The sequence below is a fragment of the Euprymna scolopes genome, chromosome 43 (assembly GCF_053919585.1).
Source record: "Euprymna scolopes isolate OS-2025 chromosome 43, ASM5391958v1, whole genome shotgun sequence".
In the NCBI taxonomy this organism is placed as follows: domain Eukaryota; kingdom Metazoa; phylum Mollusca; class Cephalopoda; order Sepiida; family Sepiolidae; genus Euprymna; species Euprymna scolopes.
In genome coordinates, this window is record NC_136524.1 from 15,506,804 (window position 1) to 15,520,066 (window position 13,263).

General features: G+C 37.1%; 2 protein-coding genes across 2 annotated transcripts in view; one reads left to right on the forward strand and one right to left on the reverse strand.

Moving 5' to 3' along the window:
• The window catches only part of LOC145268204 (dynein axonemal assembly factor 6-like), a 461,727-nt gene extending 448,967 nt beyond the window's left edge, over positions 1–12,760 (reverse strand). Inside the window, exon 1 of the mRNA XM_080123470.1 lies at positions 12,713–12,760. The gene's annotated coding sequence lies outside the window, so the exon portion shown is untranslated. The remainder of the gene's footprint in view (positions 1–12,712) is intronic.
• Positions 12,761–12,805: 45 nt separating this feature from the next.
• The window catches only part of LOC145268203 (OCIA domain-containing protein 1-like), a 137,770-nt gene continuing 137,312 nt past the window's right edge, over positions 12,806–13,263 (forward strand). The window contains exon 1 of the mRNA XM_080123466.1: positions 12,806–13,050. Coding sequence (XP_079979592.1) covers positions 12,937–13,050 — 114 coding nt within the window. The 5' untranslated portion in view covers positions 12,806–12,936. The remainder of the gene's footprint in view (positions 13,051–13,263) is intronic.

Here is a 13,263-nt window from a genome sequence, read left to right on the forward strand (position 1 = left end):
TCACATAAATGGACATCCTGTAACATTACTCCTGGATAGTGGTTCGGACATCAGCATCATAGATGAAGATATCTGAAGAAGGATCGGTCGACCCGAACTAATGGAAACCAGCAAGATGGCGAGGAGTGTGTGCGGCAAAAAGTTGGAATTTAAAGCAGAACTGAGGTGCAACGTGACATTTGATGGTCAGACACGCACGTCCAAAGTGTACGTGGTTCCAGGAAGGAACACAAGTCTGTTTGGAGTGGATTGGTTTGTCCTGTTTAACTTATGGGAGCGACCAGTTAATTCTTTTTGTAATAGGTTGAACACAGAGAAAGCAAACCAAGTGGAAGACTTTCTGGGCGATGTAAAAGCAGAATTTCCAAGGGTTTTTGCTGAAGGACTTGGACATTGTGTGAAAGTAGAAGCCAAATTTGAAGTGAAGAAAGATGCCACCCCAGTGTTCAAACCTAAAAGAAATGTACCGTTTTCATCGATGGACGCAATCGAGAAGGAGTTGGAAAGACTTCAACAGTTAGAGATTATTGAAAAAGTTGACCATACGGATTGGGCCAGCCCGACGGTATATGTGAAGAAAAAAAATAACAAAATCAGGGTCTGTGCGGACTTCTCGACAGGCCTGAATGACTGTTTAAAGGACCACAATTATCCCCTTCCGTCGGCAGAAGATCTATTCTCAAAACTAAACGGAGGAAAAATTTTTACCAAGATAGACCTCTCAGACGCCTACTTGCAAATCAAGGTCAATGATGAATGTTCAAAGTACCTGTGTATAAATACGCACAAGGGTATCTTCAAGCTAAAGAGGCTTCCTTTTGGCTTAAAGGTCGCCCCTGCTTTGTTTCAACAGATAATGGATACGATGATCGCAGGGTTAGAATTTGCGATGGCATACCTTGACGATATCTTGATAAAGAGCAGTAATTTGCAAGAGCACAAGAAGCACGTGAGAGAAGTACTTAAGAGAATAGAGGGGTTTGGTTTCAGATTGAGTCCGGAGAAATGCGATTTCTTCATGAAAAGGATCAAATACCTGGGTCAAATAATTGACAAAGATGGACGAAGGCCAGATCCATAACGGACCGAAGCAATTGATAAGATGCCTGCCCCAGACTCAGTATCAAAACTACAGTCATTTCTGGGATTGGTACAATACTATGCGATATACATCCCTAATGTACATAATTTGAGAGCTCCTCTTAACGAGCTACTAAAAAAAGGCAGTAGATGGAATTGGACAAAGGAATGTGAATCTGCTTTCCAGAAAATTAAGAAATGTTTACTATCAGATCTGGCATTAGCACATTTCGATCCAGAGAAGGAGATTGTACTAGCAACGGACGCCAGTGATTACGGAGTTGGTGCTGCATTACTCCACAAGTATGAGGATGGAACAACAAAAGCAATCGCTCACGCGTCAAGAACTTTGATTGCAGCTGAGAAAAACTACAGCCAGATTGAAAAGGAGGCTCTCTCAATAATATTTGGAGTCAAAAAGTTTAACCGTTTTCTCCATGGACGAAACTTCATATTACAGACGGATCATAAACCACTAATCACGATATTTGGATCGAAGAAAGGCATCCCTACGCATACCGCAAATCGACTACAGCGATGGGCTGTAACTCTCTTAAACTATCAGTTTAAGATGGAGCATGTGTCATCAAAAAAGTTAGGACACGCGGATGCACTGTCAGGTTGATTCCAAAAAGAAATGAAAGTTTCGAAGAGACGGTAATTGCAGCTCTTAAAGATGAAAGCGAATGCTCAAATTCAATGTGCAATATGATCCGTGAACTCCCGGTAACTCTAGAAGAGATTAAAAGAGAAGCGTCAAAAGACGTTTTTATAAAGCAAATGAAAAATCAAGTAGGACGGACGGAAAGAAATAAGATGGCAAGAGAAATTACACCTTTTTCCATTTGCGAAGATGTGCTTATGTATGCCGATAGAATCGTAATTCCACAGGTATTACGAAAAAGAATGCTAAACGAATTTCACACAGGTCATCCTGGCATTTCAAGGATGAAATCCCTAATTAGAGGTTACGTGTATTGGCCTGGTATGGATAAAGAGGTGGAAAACTGTGTCAAAGCGTGCAAAGGATGTCAGTTAGCAGCCCGAGATCCGCCTGTAAAAACGACCCCGTGGCCGAAGACGGACTTGCCCTGGTCACGACTGCATATTGATTATGCCGGACCCCTAAAAGGTTTTTTTTACTTAATTGTAGTGGACTCTTTCTCCAAATGGCCGGAAATATTCAAGATCAGACATCCAACAGCAAGGAACACTGTAAGTGCACTTGACGAAATTTTCAGCCGGTTTGGTGTACCAAAGACCATAGTGAGTGACAATGGTACAGCATTCACAGGTTACGAATTTAGAGAATTCTGCAACTCACTGGATATACAGCACATCACGACGCCTATTTACCATCCTAGGTCGAATGGGTTGGCAGAAAAATTTGTGGACACGTTTAAGCGGGCATTAAGGTAAAACATGAACATTGACACAGATGAGCGGACAATACAAACATTTCTAGCGATCTACAGAGTAACCTCAAATCCAAACAATGATGTAAATTCATCCCCTGCAGAACTTATGTTCGCCAGAAAAATTAGATCCATTTTTGATAGACTTCTACCGGATAAAAAGAAAGTTGCCAGAAAAGAAAACTTTAATGTAAAGTGCTATTCCCCAGGAGATAAAGTTTATTTTAAAAATTTTCAGAATGGAAAAAATCATTGGGTGGACGGTATTGTTAAGAAAAGAATTGGGAACATGGTCTATACTATTCAAGGTCCCAGTTTTGTCTGTAAAAGACATGTTAATCAAATCCGTTCCAGAATTTCGGAAAATACAGAGGAAATCCCAATGGAAACGTTGTGCAACACATTTGACATTCCAAAACCGGTGTGTATACACGGACCCATGAATGTATCCCCTGAACATACCGCACGGGCTGAACAGAATTCTTTACCAAAGGAAACTCTGACCAAAAGGAAGAGCACACGTAAAAGGAAAGTCGTCAGGCGTTTAAGTCCTGATCCTAAACGGAAGCGATATTAAAGCTAAAATCGGGAAGATTTCAGCTTCAGGGGGAGGTGTTATAAGGGACATAATTACGGATAGCACCGGATACGAAACGGTGTATAAAAAAGCGTCTTGTATTGTCTTGGAGTCAGTTCAGTGGTACGCACTAGCCCGACCGTCTCGCGGCTTACACTCTCCAAGTGTAGTCAGGATTAACCAAGCACCCAGGACGAGCGTTCCGCTCACACACGTTAAGTTACCTTTTTCCTTTACCTTCATTTACGCGTATATCAACTTCAAGGCGAGCAGCCATTTTGTATTGTGTATTATTCGAAGTACGAATAAACCTTTTGTTACGCATTCCACTCGGCGTATTTTGTCATGTTATTATATACCGTCAAAACGGGATATAACAGCTACGATCCAGTGGATGAAGAGTCAGCTGATGGCTTTCTTGTGTCTGCATGATTGGTCCCCCTACACATCCATTATGTTCAACACTTCTCATCCTGAAACTGAAACGATTAAATTAAATAAATGCACAAACAAAAAATACAATCAAACTAGATGCACACTCAAAGCTAAATTGCCTCCTCCCTTGAGGCTTGCATTTACAAATATTTGAGCACTTAGAACTAACTTAAACAATGTAGGATCATTTCTCCTACCAAACACTCCAGATATCTTAGCGCTACATGAACTAACCTACACTCCTTCATCCCGTCTAAGCACTTTAATATGTTTATCTCTCACTTTGCCATGAAGACTCAAATAGACACATGCACAGATTTGAGATCTATATTTGCAAGATTCTCTCCTTAATTACAGAATCCAAACTAGAACCAGACGACCAGGCCTTCATATGCTTTAGACCAAATTTGCAACATAGCGTTAGTCATATTTTCTCTACCATTCTTCCTCGACCCAAAATTGTGCCATAGTCAACCATGTCTCTGACCGCTTAGATTCAGCACTCTCCCAAGATAGTACCACTCATGCATTTGTGTTTGGTGACGTTAATGTCCACCACAGTAATTAACTTGGACTCTCTTGTTATACAGACATAGCTGGCTGCATCATGCATAGCTTTTCTATATGCCATCACTGACCCGGGTTGTCACGTTTCTGACCCATCTCCCAAAGCATCAGGATCAGAAAACTTTACTTCTAAACCTATTTTTGACCACAGTTCCTGAGGCTTGTGCAAAAAATGTCTATAGCCCACTCAGAAATGTTGATCATCCTGTGATATTGATAGATATCACCCTAAACTCATGGCCCCAAGTTTGTTTTTTTTTTACATAGAGATCACCACTTATCAAGGCCCATAGGCCACTCGAGGATAAGGGTTAAAGAGTGTACAGTAGTCAATTGGACAATATAGTAATCGTTAGTAATGGAAATTCGGTAAATTTGTTAACTTAAGTGGAACAGCTCATCACGAACTTGTTTACATTGGACTTGAAGACAATCAGATTGTAGTCAGCTGGAAAGCAGGAAAATGGAAGACAATTCCACAGGCGTGCAGTTCTAAGAAAGAAGCTTTGTTCATGGAATCTACGTTTAGATTTAGACACAGATAAAGAGTGGGGGGAAATTATTGATAGTGGTTTCAGCTTGACGAGTGTTTCTTGTGAAAGCTTGGTGAGGGTGGACCATACATTGAAGCTCAGTCAAGCACTTGCCATGAAAATAACGATAAAGCAGAGAAAAAATCGCAACATCTCTTCTGTGAGATAGAGGTTGCAGGGAAGACAAAAGGACACTTCCTACAAGACATTTTGAACTTTATCAAGGCAGGATAAGTCCTTTCTAGCAGCTCCTGCCCAGATGTGGCAGCAGTACTCCATCCGTGGACATACCTGGCTCTTATATAGTAGATAATTGCATCAGCAGTGAGATATCTACTGGATCGATAGAAGGGTCCCACCATTTTTCCAGTGGCCTTGGAAATGGATTTGATGTACGTGTTCCATTTCAGATCAGAAGTAAAGGTCATGCCCAGAAGGTTGTCAAAACATGAAGTCTCCCCAAGGCAAGAGCCATTTATTTCAATTGATGCCAAATGGGGATCAGAGCGTTGATGATGTAAAGACAAAAGCTTGGTTTTAGATGCATTAAAAGTAACAAGCCACCTCTTTCCCCATTGTACCATGTGATCAAGATCAGAGGAGAGAGAATCGGAGAGAACTTGGTCGTTTACAGTCTTAGATGTGGTACCATAGATGGTAGTGTTGTCAGCATAAATGTCTATGAATGATGTAAGGATGTGATTTGGAAGATCATTAATATAGATCAGGAAGAGAGTTGGGCCCAGGATGGACTGCTAAGGGACTCCAGCATTAATACTGTGAGTTTCTGATTTCTGCCTATCAACTACTACTCTTATGAACCTATCAGAAAGAAATGATTTAATAATTGAGAAGACATTTCTAGCTATACCATAGCTGGAGATCTTGTGAAGTAAACCTTTATGCCATACCCTATCAAACGCCTTTGATATGTCAAGAGCAATTGCCCTAGAAAGATTGCCTCCATCAAGAAATTCGCTAATCCTATGGGATATAACTGTAAGCACATCTGCTGTAGATCTAGCAGAACAGAAACCATATTGTGTGTCACTAAGAAGGTTATTTTTGTTGAGATGGTTGATTACTTCTCTATTTAACACAGATTCCAGCAACTTACTCATGACACACAGGAGACTTATTGGCCTGTACTGAAGGGGAGATGAGCGATCACCTGAATTCTTAAATACAGGGCATACTGATGAGATTTTCCAATTCTCTTTAAGACAACATTTAAACAGTTTTGTAAGTATGGGTGCTAGTTCTGGTGTACGTTTTTTGAGTACTATAATTGGAATACCGTCAGGGTCGGTTGCTTTACTGGAATCAAGGTTTTTGATTAGCTTGGCAGCATCACGTACAGATATTTGTATATCACATAGTGTGTTTTCTGATACAGGAGGAAACATTAGGGGTTGGCAGTCTTGGTCACAAAGGGTAGAATTAGCTGCAAAGTTCTTGGCAAGGAGTTTGGCTTTGTCTGATGCTGATGAAATAACCTCAGGTCCATTGATAATAGTTGGGATAGAGCACACGCTTCTGTTTGCTATTTGCCAAAACTGGTGGGAACCAAGCCACTGCTCAGCTACTTTGGACTTGATGGACTGAGCATACAATTTTCTTGCATTCCTTATTACTTTTTTACAGTGGTCGCTGGCAGTCCTAAAAGCAGCTTTAGTCTCAGTACATCTATTATGTTGGAAGCAATGGAAAAAGTGATTTCTGTGCGCAATGGCAGCAGCACATTCTGGAGAGAACCACGGCTGACTGTTCGGTTTTTGCTGGAGCTTTTTTGAGGGTATGAAACCTACAATTAACCATTCAGTCAGGTCTGATACTATAGAGGACACATCCTTTTTAAACATGGAATGCAGAGGTAGATCTGATATAAATGTACGGAAGCTATCTCAGTCAGTCATAGAGTATCGATGGAGAGGTACATCTGAGGACTTATTACATTTCATTTTTATCTTAACTGATACAACAGAGTGGTGGGAAGATCCAATTGGAGACAGAACAGAAACTGAACATATTTCAGGGCAAGTTGTAAGAAAAAGGTCTAGGGGACTCGCATATTGGCCGTCAGTGTCGGGCACATGAACAATCTGATTGAGGTCATAAGTTATGGAGAAATCGTGACAGAACCTTCCCTCATCATCAGTCTTGTTTGAGTGAATTAACCATTCCACATTGTGAACATTGAAGTCTCCACATATGTGAATGTTAGCTGAAGGATAAGCAGATAGGATATGGTCAATTTTCTCAGATATGCTTTTAAAGATAGTAACTCCGCTGTTGTGGGGGCGATAGAGAGTAAATATAAATGCGGTAGTGTGAGCTAGTGCAACCCGGGAGCACATATAGGGTAAGTTAGGATCTTCTCTGGAGATGTTCCTACCACATGGAAAGCCATCTTTAATATAGCCACATATTCCATGCCCATGGCGATCTTGGGGTTCAGATTTTGAAGTTAAATTAGAGTATCCTTTAATTACGAACTCATCTAGGGAAATAGTCTGTCCAATGCCAGTTTCGCTTAGAAATAATAGGTCTGGTTTAGTCTCCTGTAATTAGGTTTCAACCTCTGGAAGGTTAGAACGTAGACCCCTGATGTTGGAGAAGGAGACATGGTAGTGGGTGTCTACGTTGGAAATTGGAGATCCGGGTTTAATCGTATATTTTTTCTTGAAACTTTTCATGATGAAGTTTTGGGATTTGTGGACTAGGTCGACAGACTTGATTAGAGCAGGACAGAGAGGGAAAGTAAGAGAGAAAAAGAAACAAAGAATTTTTTTATAGCACATGATAAGGTAAAGCTGTAACAAATACCCAATAATATGGCATCGAGAAGCCCCACCAGAAGCTATTGCATGGTCCAGAATCCATTCACCAAATGGCAATACAGCAGCCCCAGTACTTTGCACCTGCTGATAGGACAGCCTCCTTAGTGGTTAATCCAAGGTTCTGGTCCCTGACTATCAGGCGGATAACGTCAACCAAGATAAAACGTTTATCTCCAGAACCCTTACTAGTGACATGGTTACAAGAATAGATATAGAAACAGAAAATTTCCAACATCTCTGGTGACTGTTTGGGCAAAATACTGCCAACCTAGAATATCGCTTTTTCTTCTCCCTTAGTCAGAAAAATCACTCATTAAAAAATGAGGACTGAGGGACAAATAATGAGTAACAGGGGCTGCCGATAACGCATCCATTAAAATAAAATAAATAAAATAAAAATATTTTATTAAGTATTGAATTTAATAAAAGTCCAATTGATATGTTTAAAGGAAAGTGTGATGATAGATTCTCATCTCACTAATTAAAAATTAATACAATTGCCTAATCTATTTATGCAATCAACTTGGTAGATATAATAAACAACATTTATAGACGAGAAAATCTATTATGAAATAAAACAATAAAAAAATAAAAATATAAATTAAATACTGAAATAAAATGTAGTTATTAACATTTGAATCTAAAAAGATAAAAATTAAAATTAATATTGCAATAACTTATCTCGAAAGAGTTCCCATCTTCAAAATGCAAACTGTTAAAGGGATTTCAACTTTAAAAACTTCAGCATTCCAAAAACTTTTTTTTTTAAATCAACCGTTAAAAAATGTGCTCTTCTTCCAAACTTCAGCTAATGACGTTTTAAGGAATTGCGAAATAAAGTTGAAGAGACATTGTTCAAAATGGCAATATGCTTCAAGAAGGCTTACTTGGTAGCCATCAGAGATCACATATGAAATGCCCCATGAAGCAGCATCATTTTTCTTTCTGTGGAACAGTGTGCAAATGGGGCTCCTGAATAAAAGTAGCAATTGAAGCACATATTCCTACATGGAAATTTTATAGCAAACCCCACTTTCCCTAATGGTTCACTTGTACAACTGCCATTGCTCAAAGGCGCCATACATTTCACAGATTTATCTAACATAAGTATAATAAAAATAGGCAAAAGTATATAGAAGCTAGATATAATTGTATGAATGAAATACTTGCAGACAAGAGAAAGCATATCAAAACCTTTAAAAAATGCGTTTTGCAGAAATTAAGAACTCACAATTTCTGAAAAATTTATAACAATGTAGCAAATTAACAGTGTAGTAGATCAACAATTCCCCCACTATCCACCAAGAGGTTGTTTGCACAGCAACCGAGAAGGCTAACCCGCAAGTCTGGCAGCTTGCCTCCAACTCCACTTTAAACCCAATAAACCACTTCCTCACAAATTTCCCAGACAGAAGCCACACTGAAAATCATCCCTTCTCGTGTTCCTGATGTCAAAAAAACCTAGACACCTTGATTGCATGTCTCTGCTATACAATTAAAAAATTCTCTGCTGAGCTTGCCCCAGTTCTCCCTAAATTCTTCCACAAATGCTTTACCAAATCTTGTTTTCATGACTGTTTCTATAGTGGTTGATGATTACACCTCAGTGTTCAAAAAATGTGTAAACTTGTTTGTACACACATCGTGTGTACTATCCTGAATAAAAATAAATAATTATATTTTAGACCAGTCAGAGAACTTTCTGCATTTATTTGAAATAGTCTTTCTATGAGCCACCTAAATCCTTTAAAAAAAAACAGAACTTTCTTTAATAAATTAGTGGACTCAGTTGAGTTGACTCTACAGACAGGTGTCACTGGATGCCTCTCTGTTGGGTGCTAATCTTTGCAGCATCTCTCCACTCACACAAACATTAGCAAACATACACACACTCACGTGTGCATGCACGCACACGCACACACACACACACACACACACACACACACACACACACACACAACTCATTGACTTATTATTGTCTGGAAATCTCTATAAACTTTATTCACTGAAATTTTTCCAGTCTTTATCACTGAACTTCTTTTCTAACATGAAGTCAAATGAACATTGACTTTTATAAACAACTTTCAATGTATTATAAATGAGTAGAGAATTTTTATTACAATTTTCCTGACTCCTGTAAAGCTAGGCTCTTAATTAATTGATTCAGACTTCGTCAATGTCTTAGCTAATGAACCCCTTTGTTTTTACTAGAACCTAAATATTCACAAACATTCCATGTTTTTTCTATTGCTGTAAATTTCCATTTTAACCATTTGTTAGATTTATGCCTTCAGAACTCATTATTTTGTTTTCTTGACTGTATAACATGTCACTCATATTCTTACATCTAATTATAAATAGAAAAAATATTTCTCTGACTTCTATCATTACAAAACAACTTAAAGTAATACTCCAAAGCTGGTGTGGGACATACAGACCTAAACTTCTGTGATACCAGTTTGCAAAAATTCTGATGAAAGAATTGACCCACTCAATTATCACCTTATTAGTTTCCTTCCTCTCTTCACCAAAAAATTAAATTATATGGTGTTATATGTTAGATGAAAGAAAATCTAGATTGTCCTCAGTTGTCTTGTATCAAAACAGAATGATATAAATGCACATGTGCCACAAGTGTCAGTCCTTGGACTTTTATTATTCCTGATATTCATAAATGACCTCCCTGATAAAATTTCTCTGAGATGAGTACATTTTCAGATGAAACCACACTCTATAACTGACATGAAGGGAAAATGAATGAATAAATATCTAAGGGAATGACTGAAAGCTTAGAAGAAGACCTCTATGTAGTGAAATGGAGACACAAATGGATGGTTTATTTATTTATTTTTAATGCTACTAAGACTAAGCTTCTTTCCTTTAACAATTACAAGAAACCTTCTCAATCATTGACTGCCATGACTAATAATACACAACCTGGAAGCTCTTTGTACAAACTCCTCGGCTTAACATTCATGAGACATGAATTGGAATAAATTAATTGAGAACATTGCCAAGGTTGTTGTAAAGAATATGGGCTCTCCCTATCATGCTAGAAAGTTGCTCTTGAGAGTATCCTATATCTCTACAGACCCACCATGGAGCATTGTTGTCATATTTGAGCTGGTTCATCTGTCAACAAAATATAAAGAAATGAAAAAAAAGTAAAAGAAACACAAGTACATTTATATAAAAATGTCATTAATATGTAAAAATAAACTGTTTATATATTTATTTTCAAATAGTTTTGAATGTTTTCCATCAACAAGTTTTATAACACTTACAAAATTTATCATAATTAATGAATCAGTTTTTAATACTCATACAAGTACGAACTATGCTGAAATAATAACGTTATTATTTAGAAAGTCATTCTTAACTAAATTATCCAACAGATAAGTTTGATTGAAGAAGAAATATTTCTTTATTATATTTACTTGCTTAAATTTAAATTAAATTTTTGGTGAGTATCATTCATTTTCATTTTTGCTTAATTTTTTATCATTTGTTTGCATTTTAAAAACCTATTTATCTTTTAACTTTCATTTGTTTAATTATTGTTTGTTTATTCTCTAAATTCATAACTTAATTTTTGCAGTATTTGATTCTCTCCTGCCTTAAACCTACTTAATTTTACATACATAATTCTTGTTTATTTATTTTTTATTTCAATTTATATTAGGTAAAGTTCAGTTTCAGTATAAATCGAATTGTGTTCCTTTCTTTTCTTCTTTAAATGTATTTTTTAGCTAAGTGATCACAACTTTTAGTTTTATTTACTTTTTTCCTTTTTTATTAATTATTGCTTTTCTTTTTTTAAATTAATACTGAATAATACCCAGTTTCAGTATAAATTGTGGTCCTTGTTTCCCCCTTTTTCAATGCATTTTTAAAGTTTTCTAATATTTTTTGTAAAAGTTTTTCATTCATTATCAACATTCTTATTTTTCAATAAATCTTGCTTGTACCTAATGCATGACATCATTATTTAATGATTAGGCCTACTTTTCAGTGGCTGTGGTTTAGCTCATATATTTAAAACTCAATCTGCATCTAACCACGACCTTCATAGTATATGTCATTGTCAAAGGGCCATAATCTAACCACCACGACCAAGCGACAGTGGTGGTGCTCTAACCTGCCTCTCCTCACAATGTTCTTTTTTCTTTTCTATTTTTTTTTTTTTTTTTTACTTGTGCTATTTTTTGGAGTGTGGGAGCCATTTTTACTGAGCATCATTATCATTAACTTTATTCAAATTTTTAAAGAAATTTTTCAAGTATAGGAAAGGGATCCTCCAGTTAAAAACTTAAAATCAAACCAAAGTAAAAGGAAAATGTACACAAAAAAAATTGGCCCATAAATTTCTGTACACGTGGTGGGTAAATATTAAAAAACGCGCAAAATATTATATTTCTATGAGTACAAGCATGTTTGGGTCAGGCATACATTTTTTAAACTAGCAGGGAGACCTGATGTTGTCCGGAATTGAATGAGGATCAGCGTTCCTCCCTCCCAGACTTTTATTGACATCAAAATTGGTGAAATCACACATTTTTTTTTAATCAAATCAATTGATTGCTTGCTCAAGTTAAGGACCTCCTTCCTCCCGAGTGTACCAGGAGGGAACTTCTCATGCCTCCCCGCAGTGACTTATTCCACAATACATTCTAGTCTACATTGCACTGCAAAGAATATTGTTGATTTTATAAAATTATCTGTAAATAATTGCTTCACTTTAAGTTTAAAATGCAAAAGTCAAGTATCATGGTTTAATTGTGCTTAAACAGAAACATTCATTTGAAACGCGTCCCAGTCTTATCAAAGAACTAACTTTTGATTTTATGAAATTATTTTTACATAATCAACTGAATTAAAGTTAAACGTACAAAAGTCAAGTATCATGGTTGAATTGTGCTCCAAAAAAACATTCATTTTGAACGGGCCTCTGTTTTATAAAAGAATTTACAGTTGATTTTATAGGCTAAGCCATTCTGCTTCAGTGAAGTTTATACTTTTACACAACCTGTCATCACAAGTGCATTTGAGACGTTTTATCATTGCACAAGCAGAATGACTTTGGCTATAAAATCAACTCTAAATTCTTTTATAAAACAGAGGCCCGTTCAAAATGAATGTTTTTTAGAGCACAATTGAACCATGATACTTGACTTTTGTACGTTTAACTTTCAGTCAAAACCCGGAGTTTTTTTATCCTATGTTTTTATCTTTATCTTATCAGACGCATTCTGATACAATACTTACATAAGAACAATTCCAGACACATCATTCAAAAAATCGATCACGCCGTTTCCGAGTCCATAGGGAATGAATATTCTCTCTCTCTCTCTCTCTCTCACACACACACACACACACACACACACAGAAAGTTCTTTTTATATAATAGTAGAGATCACCGAGCGCAGTTACTTCCCTTTGTTAACTTACACAAAATAAAGTTGACTTGACTTTCATCGTCTGAAGTGGAAATGTCCTCGGACGAACCACCGGTTAACCGACCTGGAGATGCTCAGCCTAGGATAGGGCAATGGAAAAATTTTCAAAATCCTCATCCTGAATTACCAAATCCGCATTTGTCTCAGGTGATTATTTCCCTTCAAAAAATTTAAGGAACAATGCGTGTTCTCAGAATACGCATTGCTCCTTAAATTAATCTGTATAACCCTTCGCGTCCTCGTGGCGAGGTAGACGACACCGAAATACTTTAAGCAATAAATTAAGTTTTTTCGATTAACGCTTTTTTGGGGGGGGGGGGTATTATTTAAAGAAAACATGAGGCGCCAATATATTTACAA